Below are 27,364 nucleotides of genomic sequence, written 5' to 3' on the forward strand. Positions count from 1 at the left end.
TAGAATGAAACTACAACACGTTCTCCAAAGTATCCGAGAGGTTGACCGGAGTAACTCCCTAAAGAGTATCATCACCTATGCAATTCATTGAAGGAAATAGCACATCATGTGTTGTCTGTTTTACAAGTATGTTAACTACTATCCTGGTACAAGCACGAGGTTAGTAGGTAACACCCTACGTGCTATATCCTTCTTTGAGCTGCACAGATATTCTTGAGGACGATTGCTTTAGTGAAAGCCCATTGACCATTCACTGGCAAAAAGTATAGCCAAACATGTTGTCTATCTGTATAGACAGGGTAATTATACACTTAGTAGCTTTCAGTCTGATGAGAGTGAGGTTGCCATTAAAAACATTTTGTACGTAATTTTTTTTTATAATTTAACACGTTGGTATCCAGCATAAACATGACAGAAGCACTCCTAATCATCCCCTTGAAATAGGAAACTAAGAGTAAATGCTGTGCATACTAAGGACTTGTTAAGGTCCTTTAGAGAAAGGTGGCATCATGCAAGGCAACACTTTGGATAAATAAATGAGCTGAGAGCGTGTAGATCAAATAGGTAAAGATGCATTCCTTTAATAATCCTATGCTCTCCAAATTACCTTGAGGACATGTAGTCAGTCTATCTGCCACTAAACTATTATTTCTGCTTCAAAACCAGGAGTATGAAATAGCCTGGGTTCCCAAAATGTTAGTGGGGTGAAACATAATATTGGAATGAAATTTCCTAAAATACTCACCTATCTGTCTGACAGTTACTAGGGTAACTGAAGGCGCACTTCAAGATGGTATCCAATGTCATCAAACTGACGTGTTCGAAAAGTTCTATTGAGTTATTTCTCAAGATAAGCTTCTCCCACTTTTCCTATTGAGAAATAAACATATTGGTGTAAGGGTAGCAGAAAGGTTTTAATAAGGGAAACCATACGGCATACTTGGTCTTGCTGGAAGCATTCTGCACCTTAGGCAATATTCACATCTCCACTCTCCTTTCTAACATCAGGTAGAGGATGCTTTCGCTGTGTTAGAAAATCTCAGTTGTACTAATATTTAGTTTTTGCTTTATTCATCATTTATTTTTGGAGTACATAAACTCTATGAACTAATTATTACAACGATAAACAGCATTCATAAATATTATGTACAATTATCACTTTACACCATTAAGCGTTCCTAGCCCGAACCTAGCCTAATGGCAGCCAGTGCCCTCTTGATGCATTGGAACGCTGGGCAGTTGCCGGGTGGCCCATGAGCATAGGCACAGACCAGAATTTAACACAAATTTTCCATGAAACATTTTCATTCCTGTGAGTATTTGTGTAGGCAGGGCCCAGTGCAATGCTTTGCCCTGGGGCCTATAATGCTGTAAAGACGGCCCTGAAGGCAGCAGAGCTAATTGTTGCCCAAAATAGGTGTATGAGTACGGGACTTCCATTGGACCCATACTTACACATTCAAGAATGAAGTTGTGGGTGTGGGTGCTCATCTTCACCCAGTTCTGCTTGCATTAGATTTGCTTTTGATCTTATATGGCACTTGGGCACCAATGTCTGTCCACCTTGGTAAGGGCAACCATTTCTATGGTGTATCACTCCACGGTTGAGGTCTCCAGATATGCACAATGAAACCCCAAAATCCGTGGCATACCCCCTGCCTTGGTCTAAGCTGCTCATTTAAATCTTAGCCGTTCTCATGCTCCTGCTTCTAAGGCTGGTCCACGAATAAGACAGTGCCCTGGTCTGAGTGAATGGATCTACAGGATAGCTAGTGAGACGTAAAGGGGACATATTGATGTCTCCATAGTCCAGGTGTAGCTTTCAGTTCTAACTTCACCAATGGATATGACGAACAAAGGAATGAGGTAAACAAATAGAGTTGGAAGATCTGGAGGCGCACTCAATAGAATAAGCATGATTCAATTTAAAGCCCTCTGTAGGGTCTACAAGGCCCTAAAAAGAGTGGGTACCAACTATTTGAAACAATGGTTTCAATGGTACATTCCCAGAAGGACCCTTCGTTCTATGGGAGCAAAACAAGTGATAGTTCCCCCAGTCAAAAAAGCTAGCTGGGGCGGTGGGAGCTTTAGCACATGTGCCACAAAGGCCTGGAAAGAACTACCACTTCACCTCAGAAATGCAACTGAGCTCATTTCTTTTATGAAGGGACTACAACTTGGTTATTTAATCAATAGTCACTCAAACCACATCAACCTATTAGGCAGTGCTCAGTGCCAAGACACCCTTGTTCACCATTGCGCTTTAGAAGTTAAATTAACATAACATACCATCTCCAAAAGTCTACTGAAGTCCTGCCCGCAATACAACAGATCTCAGTGGAATACGGTTGTGGACGTCGGCAATGTCCCGGCTCGTGCCAAAACCTCCCAGATGAAACAGACTGCTTCTAGCCTCACCTGGAGTTGTTACAACCTCTTTCTGATCTTCCCTTATCTTTCTCTTCTCATAAGCCTCTGCTTATGCTTATGGCAGGTCCCTGGATCACAGGTAAATAATAAATAATGGATGTTTTTTGGCAATATTCTAATTGAAGATATTTGTCACTCAAGCTATAGTATCCACCAGGAAGGGCCGAAATCCACACACTGCCTTTGTATGTAAACCTGTTTAACGCAAAGCACAAGGATGGAGGCTATGGCTCAAGCAGAGGGATTATTCCTACAGGATAATGTCTTCCTAAGAGACAGACAAGATATGGAGAGTTTGCAAAGCTTGTCCAGTCCTTGTTCAGGAGTTTCATTATACCTGCTGCTTAGGTGACCCTGCTCATCATCCCAAGCAAGCAGATCTAATGGACACCCTAGTACATTCTGCTGCATTTCTTCTTTTTAACAAGAGTATAGATGTTCATAGAAATATTAATTACCAGCATCACTTTGGTACAGTCTGAAGTTAACTTCACGTAGGGCTTCAGGACATCGTAGTGAAATCCTGGGGTCAGCAAGCGTCGATGTTGAAACCATTTTTGTCCAGAGAGAGCCAATAGTCCATTCCCTGGGGAACACCGAGAAAGTACTTCTGATCAAAACGGCAAAGAACGTTATTTGTGCATTTATTAATTTATCGTAAGGATTCATACTCCTGAATTGTATTGGTGAACATTTTCAAACAGGCAGCTTTAACCGTGTACAACAGCTCGTCATAAGCACCAAAAGCATTCACAGAGAGGGAAATCGTCAACCATTGGTCGGTTTGGGTAGGCACCTCCCCCCATTGCTTAAACAAAGTTGAATTCATATGTTGGGGCAGGCCAGAAGAGTGTTTCTGTGTCATCCTTAGCTGCTGTTTCTTTTTTTAGGTGTGTTAAATCACCTACGTAAAGATGTTCCCCAGTCCAGTGCATGAATGGTGAAGAGAAGTGTCCATGCACAGTAATGGTGCACATTTGTGCTCCTAAATATATTTCTGCATTTCTATTTATGTTACTACAATGGTGATTTGACAGCAAAATGTAATTTTGCACCTAAATATGATGTGCGCTCCTAAACGTTCTCTTGACGTTCTACCAGTGATGATTTTGTACATTATTGGGATTTGCACCAAATGCAATTTGGGCTTCTATAGACAGTTCTCTGTTCCTGTTAGTTTTGAATCAAGGATGGCTTTGCACCTACATGTCCTGTTGAACCTTAATGTGATGTTGCCCCTAATTGTGTTTTTCCTCTTAATTTGCTACTATAATGCTACTTTGCATCAATTGTGACTTTGCACCTAAATGTGGGATTCTATAAAAAATAATTGTAATAATATTTATATTCCTAAATGTTTACATAATTCAGTTAATTTTGCACCAAGAGGAATTTTGCACCTAACGTACTTTTGCATCTAAATGTTATTTTTGATCTTCACAATGTTTTCAGACCTATTGAAGATGCAATTAAGGGTGATTATGGTTCTAAATGTGTTTTGATGCTAAGGGGCTTATTACAATATTGGTCGTAGTTGCCTCTGACCAACACAACACCGTCTCAGATTCGGGAGCGGACGACTTGAGATCGGCGGTTCCGACCACCTGATTACGATGCGACCGAACACTGTTCATCGGATTCCCTCTGTTCCTTATGGGAGCTTATGTTACAGCCATACACCGTCCATAATACAGGCTACTATGGAGAAAAGGGGTGTGTGTAAAACCCTGCACCCCATGGTGCTTGCCACACAGTGCAGGGTTTTATAGAGGGGTACCCCAGCTACCACCTCGACCACTGACGGTAGTGCGCGGAGGCAAAGGGGCCATGCTAGGGGCCCCCAAAGACGCTTTCCAATAGTCTTTCCATGTTGGAAAGTCTGTCATGGAAAGGCTGTGAGAAACCGATATCGTAATCCTGATGCGGGAATGCTGGACATAGGGGATTATGGTGCAGTTCCAACTGACAAGAAGACTCCGAGAGCCGGTCAGAACCAAGTCGGAATGCCAGGCCGATTTATGTTCCAATAACCAACATTGTCATCGCTTGGTCGGACAGCAAACCGACCGAGATGGTCAGTAAGCCTATGACCGCGGTTGGAAAGCTTCTGACTAGCAGTCAGAGGCTTGCTGACTGACATCTTAATCAGCCCCTAAATGTGATTTGTGACTTGAAAGTGATTCCACACTCCTGTTGACGTTGGACCAAAAGTTATAGTGGCCCTAAATGTGATTTTTCACATAAACATTACTTTGCATCTAAATCTGTTTTAAACTAGATTATAATCTTTGCTTCTAATCTTTTTCCACACTTCCTCTGATGTTAAGCGATGGGTGATTTTGTAGCTGTTGGAAAATGGATTATAAGTAGAGAAAAGTGGTGACTTACCACTAGTAATAAGGCCGCAAACACAATAAAAGTGTCTGTAAAGGTCTCAGTATATTTTACCCCTGCTCAACCCTGAGTAGCTGGCTACGAGCATGCAGGTGTAACTTAAGAGACCTATGTGTAAAGCACTTAAAAACATCAGTACATTAAATAAGTAATACACAACACACAATAAAAAACAACTCCAATTTATAAAACTAGATTATATTTTAATAAACAAATAGACACTAAAATGACAAAAATCCAATCGAGGAAACCAGAGATATGAATTACTAAAAATGAAAGTAAAACTAGAACTTAGAAGCAAATAGCACTCAAAGGGTTAAACAAGTTGTGCTGCACCCAGGCAAAGTCAAGAGTTTGTTACACTTACTTGCAGAAGTGTTTCTTAATCCAGGAAAGTGGTCAATAGCACCAACCAAGAGTTCAGAGGCTCTACTTTGCCTCTTGAGGTCTGGGACTACAACTCCCACAATGCACCCAGTCAGCTTATGGAGCTTTTTACAAAGGTTCCTCCAAACCTCTCCACACTTCTGGAACTTCTCCCTGAAGTTCATCCTAGAGGGTTCAAAGTGTCCACAACAAAAATCCAGTGGTCTAGAGTCTCTGAGATGACCCTTGGGATGTTGGGACTACAATATCCACAACGCACCATGGCCAGATCCTTAAACGTCCACTGGATGAACTCCTGGATCGGGAATTCTTGGTGGAGATGATGCAGGTGAGCTCAGTTAACCTGCGGGTGGCAGCAAGTCCACTCCTTAATCCTTCTTGAAGCAAGGCTGTGTTTCCAAGTGTGCAGCAGGTGCAGTCCTTTAGAGAACAATCCTTTGGAGTACAGGCCAGTGTCCAGCAGGGCAGTCTTTCTTCTTCTTGTAGTTTCAGGCAGCATATCTGAGTTGCTTGGCAGCTCTTCCATATTTATACAGTGCTCCTGGGCTTCAAGCAAGGGGGCAACCCTGACCAATGGTGTATGACCACCTCCTCCAAAGAGGGGCATATGCTTGCCCCAGAAAGCACCATTCTTCCAAAATCAAACACTTGGAAAGTCTCTTCTTGGAGTTTACAGCAGGCTAAGCCAATCTATTGGTGTGGCTAAGATTCCCTAACACTCCCCTCCCAGCCTTCTCTCTAATATAATTACAGAGGCTGCTATGTGGCTGGTTGTGGAGGATGTTGAGATGAGCCTTTGCTGTCTCTTTGTGTCATTCTCTCTTTGAAGACCAGTTTGGTCACTACTCCCCTTCCTGCTTTCTTGCTCTGCAGCTGCAGTTTTCCTCCTATAGGATAGGAAACCCATTGTTTCTCTAGCATGCTCATTCACACCTCATTTAGACAGCTTGGCTCATCCTGGCAGAAGCTAGACAATCAGGAGACAGCAGCTGAAAGGCTGGATTTTGGTTTACAGAAAAGAAAGTGTAATAACGTATTTTCTATAATAGGTATTATAGATCTAATACATCAGAGTTGTTGGATTTATCATAACTATTTTTTAAAGTCCTTGAATGATATTTTACGCTGTGATGTATTCCTATAGGTTCTGTATCGATCCCCCTATTCCTGACCCTGTTCTGGTTAACAAGTTAACTAGCAGCCATCCCATGATGCAGAAACCGTTATCTGATGAAGCCACACCACGGCACAGGAACGTGTTATCTGATTAGGTCATAACGCTTGCCATCTAATTAGACAAGCAATATTCCTCCAGCCCCTGATAAGGCATACGGAGTTCTCAAAACAAATCAAACCTATGACAACCTGGGAAAAACCCTGCGGCCATTGTTTTGATTTCACCGAGAACTTCAGCAAAAGAATGTGCTAACGACCAGCTCGTATGACATCCTTATTGACGTATCTATGTCCATCTTTACGTCAATCTCGGCACCTTACAGGTATAAATATTACCGGTATTGCCTTAAGCAAACACACGCGGTGGTGACGAGATCGGAGCAGCCAGACTTGCCGAAGCCCAGAGCAGAGCAGACCCCGCTGGCGCAGCCCCGCCTTCCTGACGCGCTGAGAACGAGACGCTGCTTTCTCCTGCCGAGAAATCCAGCTCCGGCGCTTCCGAGCAGCCCTCGCAGGCAGCTTGGAATATCGAGACCAGAGACGAGAGATACCATCCCTCAACCATCCTAGATTCCAGGTACAGAACTGAATAACCCCTTGCAGAGAATTCTTGAGTTAGTCACTTGGCAAAACAAACTTAACTTAAACTGCTACTTTCTATTCCCGCCCACGTATTAGGCTTAGGTCAGGTACACTGGGGTAGGCGTAGTTAGAAACACCAGTTGAGTACGATTAGTCAAATGTATACATGTATGTATCTATTTTATCCATTTTAAACCACCTTATGGCTTAGAAACCATATAAATGTTTTTACAGTATTATTTTATACTTCTGCTTTTATTGTATGCACTTTACTTAACCATAAGTATTGCGATAATATCGATCCATTTCTCTTGTATGAGAAAAGAGACTGGTCAATAAATACCATCTTTTATTGAACACGCCCGTCTCTTCCTTTTCTCTACAATCTGGTGAAACTAAGAATGCACGTACTGACTGAGTAAAATAAGTTGTCTTTTGTTTTCACACGACTCTAGAGATACACTCTTGATTAGGGGAGAGCAAAGTTGTCATGTTCTATGGTTGTCAGAAACTAAATCCCTTCTTGTCTATCCAGGGAGGTTCAACTCCTCCTTGCCTATTCGAGAAAGTTTCTAGTGAACTCTAAGCTAGCTGGCAAACCCAAAACTTTAAGTCTAATGTCGACAATAGAAGACCTAGTTAACGTCTGGTCTAGGCCTATACTATTGAAGGTATTATTCCAATGCGCAGAGCCTATTGGGATAATAGGAACTACACTACATGGCACCCAAACGTTTGGAAAGGCGATAAAACTAACGCAAGACATTAGAGTAACTCAGTCGTGCTTTTTCACTCAGACCCCTTTTTTCCCATAATACTCCAAAGACGTCTGGAGTGGGTGAAAGGTAATATCCGCCAAACCTCGCAGGAGGAAACTCCTATGTATGGTTCTTGGTTCAATCAACGTTGAAGGATACACTGTTCCAAAATATTGTGCATCTAATCTTTGTTTCCCTAAGAAACCTGATCTGCAAACAAATGGAATAACCTTCTGGACAGTACAATGTCAGACAGTGAAGGAGAAAGAGAGGCAGCTAGAATAGCAGCTGAACTCGTAGCAGCTGATAATGCTATGCAAGAAACAGACCCGGATATAATACTCATCCCGGTCAACGTAAGAAAATCTATAACTTTAAAACTTATAGAAAATGGACTGACACCTAGAGGTGGCACAGTCATATTCATAATAGAGGCACACGAATATCGGCAGACAGAGGTATTCTATTCATGGATACACTTTCCAGCAGCAAACGCTGTAACAAAGCACTTCCACTATTACAAAACAGAGGATCCTCCTAATGAGTACACTCCTTTCGAGGAGGTGGAAGTACCACTCAAATTTCAAGAGCACCTGCTCTTGTTTAATGGCGCCCTAAAACATAATAATCACATCACCAGGCTCGGTCCACTAGATAGACCAGGAGCAACGTGGCCGGTCCTAGCCGGATACACACCACATCCAGACATCGAAAGAATGTCTGCAGCAGATCTTTTAATACAACTAAAACAATTAATAAAAGTACATAGACAATTAGTCCAATATGTAATGCGGACTTCAACAATCCAACCAGCAATTAAAATTCCACAGCTGACCCCTCATCAGGGGAACACAAATAAAATTACACCACAGAACATACAGTCCTGCCTAGGCAAAGTACCAGCTAAACGGGAACAAATACCATTCTGGTTAGCACAAAAAATCACCCAAATAGAGGCGGTGTTTCCAGACACCACCCCGTTGGAAAAACACAGGATTCTGACTATCTGTCTTCCAATGGGAATCGCACCACACGTGGAGGACTGTGACACTTGGGGTACAGTCTTTGCTTCCATTTACACAAAAACGCATGGTGTTCCATCCATCTCGGTAATAACAGATGTGCTAAAACAAATTCAAGATGAATACGGTCCAGAACCCGCTTTAACTCTTGGTATGAAATTACTAAAAGACTTCAAGCAGGTCTCGGCTATATTACTAGCCAATATAAAGGGAGAAGCAGCAAACGTGGCGATCCGCCAAAGGTTAAAAGAAACAGATATAGCAGACCAACCAGCTGAAATTGCCAGAATTATAGAAAAATCCTATGAGGAACTAGGTAGAGATAGTTTAGGTGGAATACCAGTAAAACCCCGACTGATTGAAAGTCCTGAAAAAGTATTTTTTAATAATAATTTAACATCACTAAAAAAGAGCTGGGATGGAAACAAACAATCCAATCCTAAAGAAAAGAAATTCCAGTCCAGAGGAAGGTCTCCTCGGCGGAGAGAAAGATCTCCAAACCAAGGACACAGGTCTCCCCAAAGTGAGCCCTCTGGGAAAAGATACAACCTTAGAAATAGGGATAATATTAAGAAGCCTGATAGATATCAAGAAATTGATACACGCCCCTCTCAATCTTTTCAGACTTCCTTGCAGAAATCGGAAAGAAGAGGACGATCAGAACAAAGAGAAGAGCACGCCAAGTCCAAAGACAAGGAACCTGCTCATCTAAAAAAGAAATTACAATTTCCAAAAAAGAAGGTAGCCAGTATTAAAGTAGTTAACAATGCCGAGAATACTGAGGACACAACTGAAAAACGGAGAATGGGCTCAGACAATGCTAGACAGCGCAGCAGAAGTGAGCATAGCTCGCAAAGTCCTTATGAATTATCTGGAGACAGTGGACACGAATGAATATCTTCAAGTGGAAACTGCAGACACCAGAGTTAGCAAACCTCACAAAATATATGAAATAACATTACGTATAGAGGGGGATAAGACTAGGAAAATAAGGGGACTATTTTGTGATAATCTCTCCAAGGGCTATGACATCCTTCTAGCTGAAAAAGACTGGCCACCAGAGTTTGTCAGGGACTGCCCTCATGGCGAAGAAATAATTATGCCTGCCTTCTCAAATCATATCCCAATTCATAAAAAATACACACTTGCCAGAAAGTGGGCAGTAGCTCAAGCTCCTGCTTTATATAAAAATCACGTAGGATGGGATGAGGACTCTCCTCCTCACAAAATCCAGTTAAAATCACAACCTACTGCACAAAGACAGTACCCAATTAAGCAAGAAGCTAAAAAACAGGTAAAAGAAATCCTAGATCAACTAGAATACCAGGGGGTGATTGAAACTTGCACCTCACAAATGAACAACCCTTTGTTTCCGGTTTCCAAACCAGACAATACATATCGTCTAGTTTTGGATTACAGACACCTTAACTCATGTTGCAAAACTTTTGCAGTGCAAAACTCGCATAGTGCAGCGCTAATGAATAACATAGTGCGCAAAAAATACAAAACAACATTAGACATCTCTAATGGATTCTTTTGTCAAAATATAGCACCAGAGAGCAGATACTTGTCTGCGTTCTCAATAAATGGCGCTTAAAAACAATTCTGTCGGTTACCCCAGGGGTTCAAGAACAGCCCAGGATTATTCTCAGCGAGAGTAACAGAGTTACTACAAACATATGATGACGAAGCATTATCTTATGTCGACGACATATACCTAACAGATGATGACTTGGATACTCACTTGAAGAGAGTGAACACCATAATACTTGGGTTCGCAGCAGAGGGTTACAAATTCAACTTTAAAAAATCTAGAATTGCCCATCTCACAGTCCTGTTCTTAGGATATGAATTATCAAGTGAAGGCAAAAGCCTGGCTGACAATTTCCTAGAGAAATGTGCCGTACTCCAAGCACCTAGAACACTAAAAAACCTACAGTCAATTCTAGGCTTCCTAAATTTCGGAAGAACATACATTGCAAATTACGCAGAAAGGGTCAAACCCCTTTATGATCTAATAAAACCAGATTTTAAAAGAACCAATTGGACTCAAATACACACAGAAATTCTGAGATCCTTACAAACAGACATGTTAATTAAAACAAAATTAGAAACACGTGATAACACACGCAATCTTGTGATTCGAGTCATCCCAGGAAGATGCGGATTCACATACCTGACCTCTAATGAGGGAGAAAAGGTACCAATTGCATTCAACTCACACTTGTACACAGAAGCTGAAAAGAAGTTCAGCATTAAAGAAAACATTGTTCATGCAGTTCAAACCGCAATAGCTAGAGAAAAAGATAAAGCTGACGGTAGACGTATTACAGTCAGAACAGCAGAATCAGCCTTTGAGGCATTAACAACACCGTGTAATTTACCAACAACAGCATTGAATCCGGAATGGATACAATGGGTGAATTCAATTACAACGGACAAAGTAAAATACTACTTTGATCCAGAATTAAAAGAATTGAAAAATCTAGAATATGAAAGAACATTCCCTCTGCCAATCGACATTCTGCCCTTACGACAATACGCCTGTGTAATCTATACAGACGGACATGCTCAACCCTCCGTTTGGGGAGAACAAGCATACAACCCCACATGTGAGATTACAAAACAAGTGTGGCGCGGAGGTAAACTAAGACCTCTATTAACAAAAACACACTCAGTAGAAACTAATTCAGAACAACAGACTGAAATAATAGCATTGAAAATGGCGCTAGATAATGCAGATCGCGAATTCCCGACACTTATAGTGTCCGATTCATATTACTGCGTCAAATCATATAACAACGATTTGCAGACATGGATTCAAAACGGTTACAAAGATGACACAGGTGCAACAATAAAGCAAAAACTGCTTTGGGAACAAATAGCTCTTTTACAAAAAGAACTACCAAAGACTCACGTGACACACTCACTGAGTCATCAACGTGATGGCGTTCACGTTGCAGGGAATTCATTGGCTGAGACAGCCACAGCGGTAGCAACTAAATCGGCTTCCGTAGCTAGAAAAAAGCGTACAGTGAAATACATTGACGGTGAAACAGTGCTGGCGGTGAAAATGTCATCAAAAGGCGACTGCTCAGCGCTACCGATCAACTATCCACTCAATTATACATACATAATCGATGCAAACTCCGTCCCTTTTGCTCGAATCCCTGGAGTGGGGGATAGAGTAATTCCAAACAAGGACAGGAGAACGTTGTTAATAGCAGACGCACATATGGGCGAGGGTCTCAGACACCTCAAACTAAAAGATTCTCTGGAAGAATTACAATCAGTGTACTGGTGGCCAGGCATGAGCCTGCAGCATCACATTTTTGTAAAAAAATGCCCGGACTGCAACAGAGATCGCAGTGGCGAGAGAAACGGTATACTACCGTGGCGTTTCACTCCAGAAAGGATCAACAGTAAAAAGCAAAGCGTCCGATTAACATATACAGGCTAGTTTCCACTTATAATGTAGATCCCCAGCACTCGGCTGACGTCTGGACTGTTATACAAAGATTTGCGAGTCTAAATGGCATATACGCTAGGAGCATGCTACGTTTGACCAATGTTTTCACTTTAGCCCTCAAGCCTGTGGGGAAACATGGCTAAATGAGCATAGCACAGCGGGATTCTTCTCACTTCCTTCCTGAGGGATACGGGATGGTGTAAAGAAAAAACCAAGGCATAAAGCTATCTATAACGGAAAGGATATTAGGTTCGGGAGCTGGGTGGGTCAAACATCTAATAAGTGTCCAACGTAGTCTAAACAACCTGCCAAGAAATTCTCTGAAGGGATTCAGTCCGTACGAATTATTGTTTGGAACTAGGATGTTGGTCTTAGATCTTGACAGTCAGACTTCAGTGGTGAAGGAAAAATGCTTTGATATCAAAGATCGTTTGGCTATTTTGCAGGACTTAAACAAAACAAGAAAAGACCTGAGCAACATAAAGTTGAAACAGCAGCCAACAACCACTGAAGAACCACCACCTGTCCCAGCAAGACCTGTCTGGATTCCAAAAGTCGGGGATCTAGTCAGAGAAAAGACCCCGCGGTAAAGAAGGAATTTGGGCCTTCTTACAGAAAAGCAGTTCCTGTCTTGTCTATCAACGGGACAAGATCAGTTGTACTACCGCCGCTTGCTGGTAAAAAGGAGAACCGAGTTGTATCCATCGACCTGGTAAAACCACAATCATGTGGCCGATAACAAACAGTAGGCCAAGTGGACTCCCGATAAGTAGTAGAACACCAAGGTTTGCTACAAATACAGAGGTCCAAACTAAGAGGCTAATCACATTCGAAACGCCTACAGAACAACAACAAGGACTATGCAACAATGCATTGGAACTCAGACCTCTAAAAACCCAAATAAAAACATTTAGTACAGACACACCAGCCTACAATGAAGTAACAAACGAATATGCAAGAAACAGTAATCCTGAAGCAATTGGAACAATTGACAGAACTGCATCCGGCTACTTCATAAACTTCGATGATTCCTCTGAAGACCGCAGTGATTCAAAGACACAGCCATCAACAAAAACCTTTAAAGATAAAGCTAAAGAACTTTTGAAACAACTGAAAGAAACCTATCTGATTTCTCCATGGATTGAATTTTGGGTGGGCTTTGGTGCATTTATCCTCATACTTTGGCTCATCATGGTACTAACTTTGGGACGCTTCATTGAGGGAAAATATGCTAAAATGGACACAGCAAGTCAGAAAATCAACTTGATCCTCAAACCACACACATCTTCACACGTCGAGAAAAGAGAACTTTCTTCAGTCAACTTCACAGCCAATCCTATACCGGGTGGGGTAGCATGGGACAACACTGACTACGAAATTTATGGTCCGGTTGAAATCCTGAAATATCCACACCAAATCAAGATCTCGTTAAGTGACTTTGTAAAACCAAGCTCATTTGCCGATGATTGGGACTTTGAAAGTATAAATAATATGATGTCTGACCTAGTAATGTCTGCTAAGTTTACCAAACATGATTATTTGCAGGGTTCGACAAATTATGATAGTATGTACTGTTAGAACCACTATGGTAACCATTTTTTACATAAATCGGCACAACCTAGAAATGTTTTAAATTATAATCAATGGGAACATTGTGCAACCCCTCCAAAAGGAAGCTCAAGAACCTTTTATGACAAATATTCATACTTTTCAGGGTTCAACACAAGTAATGCTGAAACATTTTATTTCAAATTGTCAAATAAGACAGGGACAAAGACCATGATAACAAACACGAAATTGATATATTCAGACTCATTTTTTGAACAAATGATTACTTTTGGTTTTGATTATTGGGACAAGAATGTTGAAGTAAAAAGTGTTTGGGGTACAAAAGAATGGCAAGTACAAGGTATAGAATCATTGTTTAGAGCCTGCATGATCCCAGAACAAATTATATTTTTAAATGACACTGTTCAACAAACTACCTGTCTTGGCTTAGCCAAAATCAAAGACTTAAATAAACCGTCTATTCCAAAGCCAACTATGAACAGCAATAGCTCTACAGATGAAGAGATAGACGTAAACTATGTATTAAAACAAAACAGAACACATCCTGATTGGAAACAATGGTTGATCTGGCCCACAGATACTAATAACTGTCAAGATAGATTCCTGAACAAAACACAGGGGTTCAAATTGACCAGGCCAGACCCTAGATATTCCCAAAGACAACACCCAGGGATAATAACCACCTACAGTGTGGGCAAATTATGCCTTCAATGGCTACAAACTTCCACACTGACAGAAATTAAGCAACACCTAACTTTACTTACTGATGGTGCTGACTTGCGTGATTTCATTATGGGACCGCGCAAACAGCGTCAAAAACGCTTCATAGCAGCCTCTGTATATGCAGCTTACAACGAGGCCTGGAAGGTTACTCAAATTGAGACAGCAGAAAGTATACGGGAAATTGACCGTATTCATTTGGAAAAATCACTTTCTGTAGTGGACAATGGGTTAATGACTCTGTCCTCCAGAATTTTTTCTTTGGACAGCATTGTGTCTTCAGCAATCGACATAATATCGCAAGACTTACTGTTGTTACAACACGGTCAGTCTCAATTGCGTTCTATTGTACAGCTTGGCTGGACGTTACAAAATCTGCGTTCAGGCTATGTGCCTTGGCGTTTAATCAACACAACGTCACTATTCAATATCTTTAACCTTACTGATAAACAAATCAGTATGGCACAGAAGGGTGCTGATTATACAATCCTGAGCATTGAGAAACTCGAGAGATTACCAGTGACAATGTCAGAACGACCTGTCAGTGAATGGATAATACATGGGATAATTAATATTCCAATATCAACCTTCAGGTTTCAATACTGCCAAAAATATATACAGGCTGGCATGTACGAAAAATTGGGAAAAGGGTACATTAAGACAACATGGAACTTGCCCTATTCACATGCATGTGTCAGTAATAAAGGACAGAAAGTGTTTCTTAGTGGCAATAATTGTGCGATGTCACTAAGCGGTACACTTCTGTGTAATGGAATTAAGTTTGCATGGAGCCTGTGAAGGGAACTCAAATAACCTTTCATGTCACCGGCTAGGCACACCTGCAACAGAGATATAACCATTTTTTCAAAGACTCTATAATGGGAGTTACATTCTAATTGTGGACCGCAGATGTTGTAGTCTTATGCCCGGGACTCCTTATCTCGTAACTACGACTGCGAAGGTCAAGTGCTGTGGACGCTTATTGTTCCCAGCTTCTTTCCAGACAGGGAGGCAAGGGCATGGCCTAACTTGAAAATTACTTCTATTCGAATAGATACTTTAAGCAGAATGAAAACAGTGCTTCTTCAGACGCCGACCAGGCTCACGTCATCAAAAGAAACGTATGATCTCCTAGTCGCAAGGACGACTGCAGAGATTCACTCATTGTTATCAACTAATTCCCCCATACATTTCGCAGAAATCCTGAATGAAATCTTAAATATTTCTGATACCAGTGGAGTCTCAAAAGTATTTAAGACAGTATTTTCGATGGCGTTAACACCATTCAAAGCCATACTGGGTATTTTTCCAGACTTCGTCCATTCGATTTTTGGCGGACTTCCCCTCATTTTGGGACTAATTGCAGGAATCCTATTCTTAGTCCTTATATTTCGTTATGGCAAACCATGTCACAGACAAAACACCTGCGACAAGGGAAGAAACAATCCGAGCCATTGGATACCGGGACCGGATATCAAAAATCCTGGGACTTTCCTGGCTTAGAGACCTGAACATGACTTGGTTTCTTTCATTTCGACCAATGTGGCATCTATGTGTTTTACCTGCATTATGGTACTTGCTGTGTGGAGAAGAATGCGTGTTGGACACCTGTCTGACGCTACAATCAGATGCGCCAATGGATGCAGAAACATTGTTGAGTCCAATAACGGCTCATGCTTTGTGCTGCCCTCAACGGCTACCAATCCTGATGACGGCATTCGTGGAAACTTCACCGCTACGATTAAGGGGTAGTGAAGTTCAAGATGAAAGCAGCATCGATCAGCTACGACCTTCTGTCAGCAATACTAATCAAAACGTCAATGGAGACAATCATGCGCACGAATGCATGGTTACACCTTTTTCCGAGTTAGTGGAACTCTCCCAGGAAGCTGTTGACAGCTTTTTCGACAGTCTAAATGATATGATGTTCTCACCAGAGCAGAAATAGAGACTTTTGAGCAAGCTAGCACACGGCGTTCCCAACACCCTGAATTTGGCCTTCAACTTTAATGATAAAATTACATGAACAATTTTCCCTCCAGTTCACGGACAGCAATTTTTCAGCAGCACCAAAATATTTTTACGATTTTTTCAGGACACTTATCTTCTGCTTAAAGTAAGAACTATTCTTAGAGAACTAAAATTCTAATTTCAGAAACTTTATAGACAATAGCTGCCCGCTGGTATGTTCATAATTATTTTTATTCTGTGATGAAGTGGTCTCGAACTTTTTTCTGTATTAAGAGCCATTTCATGTGTAAATTCTCATATACAACTTAGCAATAGTGTATACATATGCATGATTACTTTAGCATTATTCTACAGCGTGAGTGCATATAATACATGTGACTGCTTTTTCCGTATATTAGATAATTTCGAAATGCATTATATGTATTTTGGGGTGGTACGGTATACACGATACTCTACAGTATGTTTTACTATGCCTACATTCGTAAATATGGCCATAGTTAGCGTGGAGTGGGTGTGAGGTATTCCTATAGGTTCTGTATCGATCCCCCTATTCCTGACCCTGTTCTGGTTAACAAGTTAACTAGCAGCCATCCCATGATGCAGAAACCGTTATCTGATGAAGCCACACCACGGCACAGGAACATGTTATCTGATTAGCTCATAACGCTTGCCATCTAATTAGACAAGCAATATTCCTCCAGCCCCTGATAAGGCATACGGAGTTCTCAAAACAAATCAAACCTATGACAACCTGGGAAAAACCCTGCGGCCATTGTTTTGATTTCACCGAGAACTTCAGCAAAAGAATGTGCTAACGACCAGCTCGTATGACATCCTTATTGACGTATCTATGTCCATCCTTACGTCAATCTCGGCACCTTACAGGTATAAATATTACCGGTATTGCCTTAAGCAAACACACGCGGTGGTGACGAGATCGGAGCAGCCAGACTTGCCGAAGCCCAGAGCAGAGCAGACCCCGCTGGCGCAGCCCCACCTTCCTGACGCGCTGAGAACGAGACGCTGCTTTCTCCTGCCGAGAAATCCAGCTCCGGCGCTTCCGAGCAGCCCTCGCAGGCAGCTTGGAATATCGAGACCAGAGATGAGAGATACCATCCCTCAACCATCCTAGATTCCAGGTACAGAACTGAATAACCCCTTGCAGAGAATTCTTGAGTTAGTCACTTGGCAAAACAAACTTAACTTAAACTGCTACTTTCTATTCCCGCCCACGTATTAGGCTTAGGTCAGGTACACTGGGGTAGCCGTAGTTAGAAACACCAGTTGAGTACGATTAGTCAAATGTATATATGTATGTATCTATTTTATCCATTTTAAACCACCTTATGGCTTAGAAACCATATAAATGTTTTTACAGTATTATTTTATACTTCTGCTTTTATTGTATGCACTTTACTTAACCATAAGTATTGCGATAATATCGATCCATTTCTCTTGTATGAGAAAAGAGACTGATCAATAAATACCATCTTTTATTGAACACGCCCGTCTCTTCCTTTTCTCTACAATCTGGTGAAACTAAGAATGCACGTACTGACTGAGTAAAATAAGTTGTCTTTTGTTTTCACACGACTCTAGAGATACACTCTTGATTAGGGGAGAGCAAAGTTGCCATGTTCTATGGTTGTCAGAAACTAAATCCCTTCTTGTCTATCCAGGGAGGTTCAACTCCTCCTTGCCTATTCGAGAAAGTTTCTAGTGAACTCTGAGCTAGCTGGCAAACCCAAAACTTTAAGTCTAATATCGACAATAGAAGACCTAGTTAACGTCTGGTCTAGGCCTATACTATTGAAGGTATTATTCCAATGCGCAGAGCCTATTGGGATAATAGGAACTACACTACAACGCTCATCAGCCAAATGTGATGTCGTAATGATGCACAACCTTTACACCTAATTTGTAATCATACTAATAATCATTCTCTCTCTCTGTACCGAGTAATTTTGTATTTACATTTGATACCAGGCTGCTTCTAACTTGCACACAGGGTGGGTTAGCATTTGTGTTTGTGCACCTAAATATGAATTTACTCTTTTAATGTGTTTCACCTTAACATGTATTGGTATCAAAATGTTTTCACACTGCTGCTAATGTTGCTCCAGGGGGGATGTTACACCTGCAAGTGAATTATGCTCCTAAAATGTGTCCATGGGTGTGATATTGAACCTAGTTTTTGTTTGCTGCTAAATGGGATTTGTACCTTTAAAAGTGTTTCCACACTCCTTTTGAAGTTGCACCAAGAGTGATTTTGCACCTAAAACCAATTATGATCCTAAATTTGATACCACAGTCCAGCTTAGTGTTCTCCAAGAGTGAATTGTGCCTGAATTTGTTTTTGCATGTAAATGTCATTTGTAATCCTAAAAGATTACCACAGTAATGATGATGTTGCACCGAGGATATTTACACCACAATGGGCACTTTTCACAAAGGTAAGTTTACATGTGGAGTCCTCTCCATGCACAGAACTCCACCTACACCCAAGTGGAGATTTCTTCATGGATGGAATGTACCTTTTCAGTGTGGAGATCTCCACATAGATTTATACATGCACTTCTCCACCCAGTAAAACGAAGGGTTGGAGACTCCTGTGATTGGATTTACAACTGTAAAAGTGTTATTAGTAACCTTCTGGATGTTTCTACAGATTTCTGCCTTTGGTGTGTATATTTTTGTATAGGAAGTAGTAAAGAAAATTGATAAATGTAATAACAAAATTAAAAAGTAACATGTACTAATTTAATTTACAAATGCTTAAACATGTCCTTACCTAACTCGTCTCCACCTACGGCTCTGACAGGGCACAACATACCAATTCACTATCTTAACATCCTGTTTAATTATACTTCAAATTAATGTTTCAATTTTTAATAATTTTTTTAACAATTTATAATAATTACAGTGTCAATTCCCCCTTCCCTTACAGTATTGGATGTAGTGTTATATTTTTTACTATCTTTGTTGAAAGTCATGTTTTATATTAGTATCATTTTAAACTATTTTGATTTAAATTGCCAGTTGAACTAAATTAATTTATTACAAATATATACAATTTAGATTATAATAACTGTATTAAAAAAAATCTAAAATTCAACCAGTATATAAAAATACATTTAATTTAAAATATAATTTATGTGACTGTATTTTTTTATTTTTCCTATATGTTGTTACTATTGCTATAAGAGTATGTTGCAGTAACAGTAGTTCGGTATTTGTGATGCTTGCCTTACTCCAAGGCTTGGCTGGAGTACATTTAAGCCTGTTTTGTCAATACTATTACTGCAGTAGATTTAGGTGTGTATTTTATGAGTTGAAATTGTCTTACTCATGAGTAGGTGTGTTTTTCCATTGGCACGTCTCCCTAAACCCCTCTTTTATTATCACGAAACCCCTACCCATTAATTAGTAATCAGGCCCCATTTTGCCATCACTCCCCTTTGTCCCTAAAATCTGAACTCTTCATAAAGAAATCTCATTTGCGGAGACCTACGCACTTGTGACGTGGATCTACATACAGAAAAGATAGGAGAGCCAAAGATCTCTGGCAATTGATTTGTGAATTGCCTTATGGAGTACTTTTGTGGATAGAAACCAATTTGTTTACACCACATGTACGCTTGTAATGCTTCTTTTTTATTCAGAAACTGCAGTTTTGGTGTTATGCAGCAGTAGGACCTTGCAGAATAAAAAAGTAGAGCATACATATAGAGTACACATAAAGAGACGGTTGTACAGATACAAATCACAAACTGACTTTGCATTTTCCTGCATGTGAGTGTTTACATGTGTTAACATGATGAACTCAGATCTATTGGCTTTGCCAATAGTTGTGTTTTTATTTAGCACATTATAAACATTTTAGCAATTGAAAAACTACAACTAAAGCAAAGACAAGGCTACAATAACACAGGCGCCTAAAATAAACCTAATAAAAATATTTTTTATTTCACAATGATGCAGTTTTGTTGTCAAAATGTTATACATACCAATCCATGGCACAGCAAACCGCATTCCAAGGTTAGTCTTTGGATCTACAAATAGGGAAATAGATGGTACTGAATTGAAAAAACCATGCTGATTTCCAGACCTGTTAATCACATTTTCCAAGCCATCTAAAATCCCAAACCTCTTACTTTTCTCTTTTTATTAGTTTTCAATTATAGCAACATAATAATGATTCAATGTCACACAAAAAAGCCTCTTACTACTGGTTCCTCTCAATTTTCAAGAAAATGCAGGATTTTTAGTGTCCATTGCTCTGATCTCCCCCTACCCCCGTAAATTCGATCCATTTTGCAATTAGGATTGCATTCATTTGAGTCAATCTGACATGAAAATCATCACTATGTCTCACACTCGTGAGTAGTCAAGGTATTGATCTGTCATGATGCTCTATGCTCTTGTCACAATAGGAAGAAAAGATTACTCCAGTATTGGAACTTTCATAGATTCCCATGGCTTGTATCATTCCTCGTCGTCGCAATGGGAGCCTCTGTAATAAAATATATATATATATATATATATATATATATATATATATATATATATATATATATATATATATATATATATATATATATATATATATATATATATATATACAGGTAGTAAACCAATAGAGGTACAAAAGAGGAAAAATTAGGCCTAAGCCTTATACTATTTTGTAGCCTATAGGTGTCCTTTTGTAAAAAAAAAAAGACCCAAATGTAGAGCACCAACCAATCAGAACAGCCTCACCCTGTGGAACCTTCCTGAGAAAGCTCAGAGCCTCAGATTTTCTACCGCATGTTGGTGCTAGGGAGTCTCCATAGAGCTCTGCTCTAGTTTTCTTTTGAGGTACTGTTTTCTACTAAATCTTTACAGGATTTCTTAACATCTTTATATAATGGCGGACAAGGAGAAGAAAAGCCTGTTCAGGCCTTGCGCCACATGTTCTAAAAAACGACTTTTTGCTGAGGATAAGCACAAGGATTGTATATACTGTTTATACCCAGATCATAAGGTGGCAGACTGTAAGATCTGCAGAACCTTTTCAACCAAGACCCTACGTGACCGTGAGGGGCGTCTGCTGACGTGGTTACAGAAGATGAAGTCGAGAGATAATATTATTTCCAGTGATGAAGAGGATGCTGCTTCAACTACGTCTTCGAAGAGGTCACTGAAGAGGGGTAGGTCATCTGCTTCAGTTTCTTTGGAACCCCCCTCGAAGGCTGTGCGTGGGACCTCTGACAGGTCTGGCAAGCCTGGGCCTGGCGAATCTCCTCACGGAAGTGAAAAGGAGAGGGAGAGGCCCGTACCTGAGGTACCAAGATCAAAGAAAGATGATGGCTCGGCTGGGCCATCCCATCAGGCTGATGGATCTAAAACTTTGAGGAAGACAGCTGTAGAGGTTTCTTCAGCTGCTAAAGTTAAAGAAGCAAAGACTTCATCGACGACATTGTTGTCGAGTTTACCACCGACGACGACATCTTCTTTACTGTCGATGAAGAAGAAGCTTCCGTCGACGGCGACGACGAGAACTACACCGTAGACGAAGACGTCGACGACGACCACGTTGACGAAGACGTCGACGACGACCACGTCGACGACGACAACTTCGTCGACGACGGCAATTCCGTTGACGATGACAATCTCGTCGACGACGACTATCCCGTCGACAATGACTTTGACGACGACAAAGCCAATTCTGTCGTCGACGACCTCGATGACGCCACCGTCGACAATGGAAGGGTCGACGTTAGTGAGGGCTGAGCACCCTAAAAAAAGACGTATTACGCCGGATATGACTTCGCCGAGGAAGGTAGATCCATTACCTCCAGCCTTATTGTTTGACGAGGAAGAATATTCGGATGAGGAAGATGGTGAATTTGGGGATGCAATATGGAAATAACAAGGACCCCCTGTAAAGGTAAATATAGTTCCTAGGACAGGGAAAACAATTACGTGTATAACCCTAGGCATTCAATAACAACATAAAGGAAAAATGAGATCACAATGAGGGAGAACAAACAAGGCACAAAATTCATTAAAAATTAACTTGGTTTTAATTTACACAAGCATATAAAAAGCAATTCGTATCATACAAATGTAATCAAACTCAGTAATACATAGTTGGTCATGTAAAAATTTAAACACAATTTTAAAACAAAACAATAAATATAAAATCAACTTGTGGCATTAATAGGTCTCTACGCGCGTTTAGGCATCAAACAAAACGCCTTCTTCAGGAGCCACGAATAATTCTGTAAAAAAACACATACAAATTCTGACTGTTAATTTACCATTCGCATAACACTATACATAATTAATTACAAAGTTGCACAGTGTATACTTAGAGCAGATTCACAGTCAATTCAGTGAGCATTTGCATTTGTGACTTTTAACTTTGTTTCTATAGTTTTGGTGATCATTTAGAAGCAGATACCAACCGCCTATAAAAAACTTACAACATGGTGAAACCTTACCATGGTGAAGCATTACATAGATAATGCCCAAAGTATTTCAGGAGATTGATATTTACTCAGAAAATTCCTAATTCTTTTAAAATCCATGTTACTTACTAAGCACTATTCGTAACAAGGGTTTTTTTGGGGGTATTGTAGTTTACCTTAGAAGGCTAGAATTATTATGTCTTACCATTTCTAAATAGAATGATAAGAACCATATTACTAAGGAATACTTACTTGAAATAGCTTATAGATGTTGCCTTTCCTGATCAAACAGAGATATGTTGACAGGTAAACTCTATACGGTGTAATAGCGTTGTCTTGATACAACTATTGCAACATGGACCTAGTGAATGAAAAGGTAAGGTCAAACAAATGAGACTCCTAACTTTGTTTTAATCCTTCTCATACGGCTTGGGCAGAGGAGTATGTTATATGGCACTCACCAGTTAAAAACTTTGGCAACCGTTTATACACAAATTGGTGTTCAATAACAGCTTCAAAAAACGGGTACTTCTTTATATTAATGTCTCACTTTGTTCTTTATCTGAGGGACAGAGAAGTTGCAAATGTTTTAATACATTATGTCTTATATGATAAGTTGTCAGTATGTATCTTGAAACATTATCTATTCGATTTGTCTTACCGTTAATGTTTGCATTAGTAAAGGGATAATCCTTATGATTGCATCAAAGGCATCCGATTAAAAACTCTTAATCATTGAGATATTGGTGTTCATCAAATCGGGCACCTAAAAATAATAACATAGGCTCATAAAGATATGTTCAATTAATCTCACGAGAAAGCCTAATATACATTAAACGAAACGATAATTACTAACCGCGAGCGATGGTGTCCCCGGTTAAAATTGCAAACAATTCAAGCGCTCCATCTGCGGAAACACAGGAGTAGACTCAGGCGTTTCTCGTTCGGAGCTGAATGTTACTCGGTAGATTTTAGGTACTTGAGTCTGTATATAAAAAAATTAATAGACAAGCGGCAAATCAGATCCGCTCATCAGACTCTATTAACACCCTTCCCTTTCCCTAATAAAGTAGCGTCTCATTCTAATATAGCACTTACAGAGATAGGACTTCATGCGAGCTGAAACGACGGATAACCAGCAGCGTCTCCTTGGCGATAGAAAAGGAACGGCAACCGCTTTGGAACTGCTCACTTTAAATACATCCCTTTTCCTGATCACGTGAACTGCCGTATTCTAAATTTAAAATTTTAAAGTGGCAGTGATGGAATATAAGCTTTCAGCCGCTTGAAAGTATTCAGCTATATTTCCTATCACCCGGATTAGTTGTTTAAAAGGCCGGGCCACACGATTTAATGGCGTACAATCAGCAATGATCACGAACGTGCTCTGTCATAGCCTAGAGGAACCGGCACAACGCGACCACGCCGAAGTCAATCGGCATACGGCAAGGGTTCGATACCACCCCAATTCTACCCAAACTATGCAAGCAAAAACTTTTGCAGTTATATTATTTTATAATTAGACAACATATTTTTTTCTTTTTATTAAATATGTAATACTATAGTATAATTTATTAGTATAACAAAGCGTATTCTGAGACAGTAAACCCCTTGGATATACAACTCCATGACAACTCAGAATTTAGGCACATCTAAAATCTTCGGGACATATTCCCAATATGACTTAAAAAAGCCTAGTTAAAATATCGCATTTTCCCACGGAATTTCTCCGTTCAAACATTGTTTGAATGTATTCAGAACAAAAATCCAATAGACTTCTTTCTTTTTTCGAATTGCGCATCCACCTTTATTTTCTGGTGTCCTAATTTTTTCAAGGATACGCCACTCGAAGTCCTCTGCTTTATGATTATTCTCCAAAAAATGTTTTACTAAAGGAGCTGCAAGTTTCTTAGTTCTGATTGCAGAACGGTGTTCTGTAAGCCGTACTTGGATTGGTCTACAGGTTTCTCCAACGTAGCCCAACCCACAAGGGCAACTTAAAAAATACACAACATTCGCTGTTTTGCAATTCCATATTTCATAAGCTTTGGTTTCAAAGCCATTATGTGAAAAATGTTCACCTGTAAGGATGGTATTACATGACTTACATGTTGAGCATTTGACAGTGCCATGCACTGGAAGATTATTAGTTAAGGATCGCTGATTAGATCCAAGCATGGAAGATTTTGTACCAAACTTGGAATGAACAATGTAATCCTTGATATTCTTGTTTCTTTTGTGTGCAAATAAGGGCTTAGCCAGATTCTCTTTAGATGTCGGGTTGCAATTCAGAATATGCCAATTAGCATTGATATGTTGTCTAACGCGTTCATTTAAGGTGGAATGTCTCGTAACACAGACTAGTTGATCTTTTGTTGCTGGCACTTTTGCTCTCAATAGAGCTTCGCGATCATAGAATCGCGCTCTTTTATAAGAATTTCTCACAAGCCTGTGTGGATAACCACGATCTAGGAACTTTTTTCTTATAATTGATGCTTGTCTATCATAATCAATAAGATTAGTACAATTCCTACGGACTCTCAAAAATTGAGAGAACGGAATACTTTCACGCTGGCTTTTCGGATGAAAGCTTTCAAAATGTAAAAGTGTGTTGCGTGCCGTAGGCTTTACATATAAATCAACTTCTAAACCATCATTTTGATTTTTTTATTAGAAGATCAAGGAATTCCACTTGCTCAGTGCTATACTGAGCAGTGAACTTTAAGTTCACATCAACAAGATTAATCCATTCCAGGAATTCCATCAATGAATCTCTCCCATTGGTCCAGACAAAAAAGATGTCATCAATATATCTAGACCAATGGGAGATAGATTCAAAAGAATTTGGGGATGCATATAGTCCATCACAATTGCATCTAAAGTTTCATGACTCTGAGCCAGAGAATGAATATTTTTATAATCAACAACAACAACAGCAGCAGGATCGCGTACAATATCAGGATGTCCCGAACCAGCAGGGTTTGGTCTCAATGCTGTTGTCTCTGCTTACGGACTTACGAGCTATGTTGGAGGAATATCGCAGCAGGCAAGCATCGCGTCCAGTGCAGGAACAGGCGCAGGAGCAATCTCAATTGTCGGCTGCTTGTTCTTCACTGCCCCAGCATGTAGAGGAGGCTGTAGAAGTTCCTAAGCGGGTAGAGCTTACCCAGGTTGACACTTCAGAGTACGATGAAGGAGATAATCAGGCTCAAGATCCTGATGTGGAATGGAATCAATATGTTATTCCAGATCCTACATCCCCAATACCGGACCCAATTGACTCGCCTCCGGCGGACGTGGGAGGTTTTCATAACTTAATGGATAGAGCCACAGCACGTTTTAAGCTCACCATGCCGTCAACTTCCACGGATTGTTTTTTATATGATTTCAAGGAGTCATATCGCAAGGCTGTACGCTCCATTCCCATTGTGGAACATATACGGGAAGAGGGAAAGAAGGTGATGCAGGCGCCGGCTACGTGCATTTAAGTCACTGCGCGTTTGGAAAAGAAATATAAGGCGCCGGATGACAGTCCAGCTTGCTTTGTTGGCCAACCGAGACCGGATTCGGTGATATCGCAAGCAGCCCAGCGAAAGTCACGCAATCCATCGGGTCCTCTAACAGCTCCACCGGACAGAGAAGGTAGACGATTGGATAACCAAGCGTCGTCTATTGCTAGTTTGCTGGTCAGGGCTTCCAATGCCCTAGCGATCTTGGCACGATATGACCGTCAGATGTGGAGTGACGTCTCGCCATACTTAAACCAGCTCCCTGACGATCCTAAGGCTGAGGCCCAGAAACTCCTGGAGGAGGGACAACGTTCCTCATCGGAAATAATAGATTGCGCGATGGACATCGCTACCACTGCTTTCCGTCCTCTTGGTGAAGCAGCTGTTCTTAGACGACAGGGTTGGTTGTGGGCGACCTGGTTTCGTCGGGAAGTCCAGAATAAAATCTTGGACTTACCCTTTGACGGTGACATGTTGTTTGGGAAACATGTTGATGATACTCTGCAGGGGATATAGAAAGACACAGAGACGGCTCGGTCCTTGGGCACATTACAATATAGGAAGACACCTTTCCGTGGAGCAAGAGGAAGAGGCTTCACATCGACAAGAGGTGGTTACCAACAACAACGTTATACTCAACAATCACCATCGTACAGGCCTCAGTACGGTAATCAATACTATCAGCGTCAATCGCAAACGCAATCTTTCTCTCGCCGAAGCTCACGTGGGCGACAGGGTTGTCAGGGCAGGGATGCCTCCAAGCATCAATAGCGGCATCCTGACTCTGCCGACTGTTCCTCCGCCCCATGTATCACCGGTGGGCGGCAGGATCTCTCAACATCTGAGCAGCTGGGAACAGATAACATCGGATCAATGGGTATTGAACATCATCCGTCAAGGACACACATTGGAGTTCCAGGATTTT

The 27,364-nt window shown here is 40.7% G+C and overlaps 1 protein-coding gene across 1 annotated transcript in view; it reads right to left on the bottom strand.

Moving 5' to 3' along the window:
- The window catches only part of LOC144800052 (cytochrome P450 4B1-like), a 178,697-nt gene that overhangs the window by 115,698 nt on the left and 35,635 nt on the right, over nucleotides 1–27,364 (bottom strand). The window contains exons 3-5 of the mRNA XM_078671650.1: nucleotides 20,486–20,530; nucleotides 2,889–3,016; nucleotides 746–870 (exon numbers count right to left, since the gene is read on the bottom strand). Coding sequence (XP_078527776.1) covers nucleotides 746–870; nucleotides 2,889–3,016; nucleotides 20,486–20,530 — 298 coding nt within the window. The remainder of the gene's footprint in view (nucleotides 1–745; nucleotides 871–2,888; nucleotides 3,017–20,485; nucleotides 20,531–27,364) is intronic.

The sequence above is a fragment of the Lissotriton helveticus genome, chromosome 1_2 (genome assembly GCF_964261635.1).
Source record: "Lissotriton helveticus chromosome 1_2, aLisHel1.1, whole genome shotgun sequence".
In the NCBI taxonomy this organism is placed as follows: domain Eukaryota; kingdom Metazoa; phylum Chordata; class Amphibia; order Caudata; family Salamandridae; genus Lissotriton; species Lissotriton helveticus.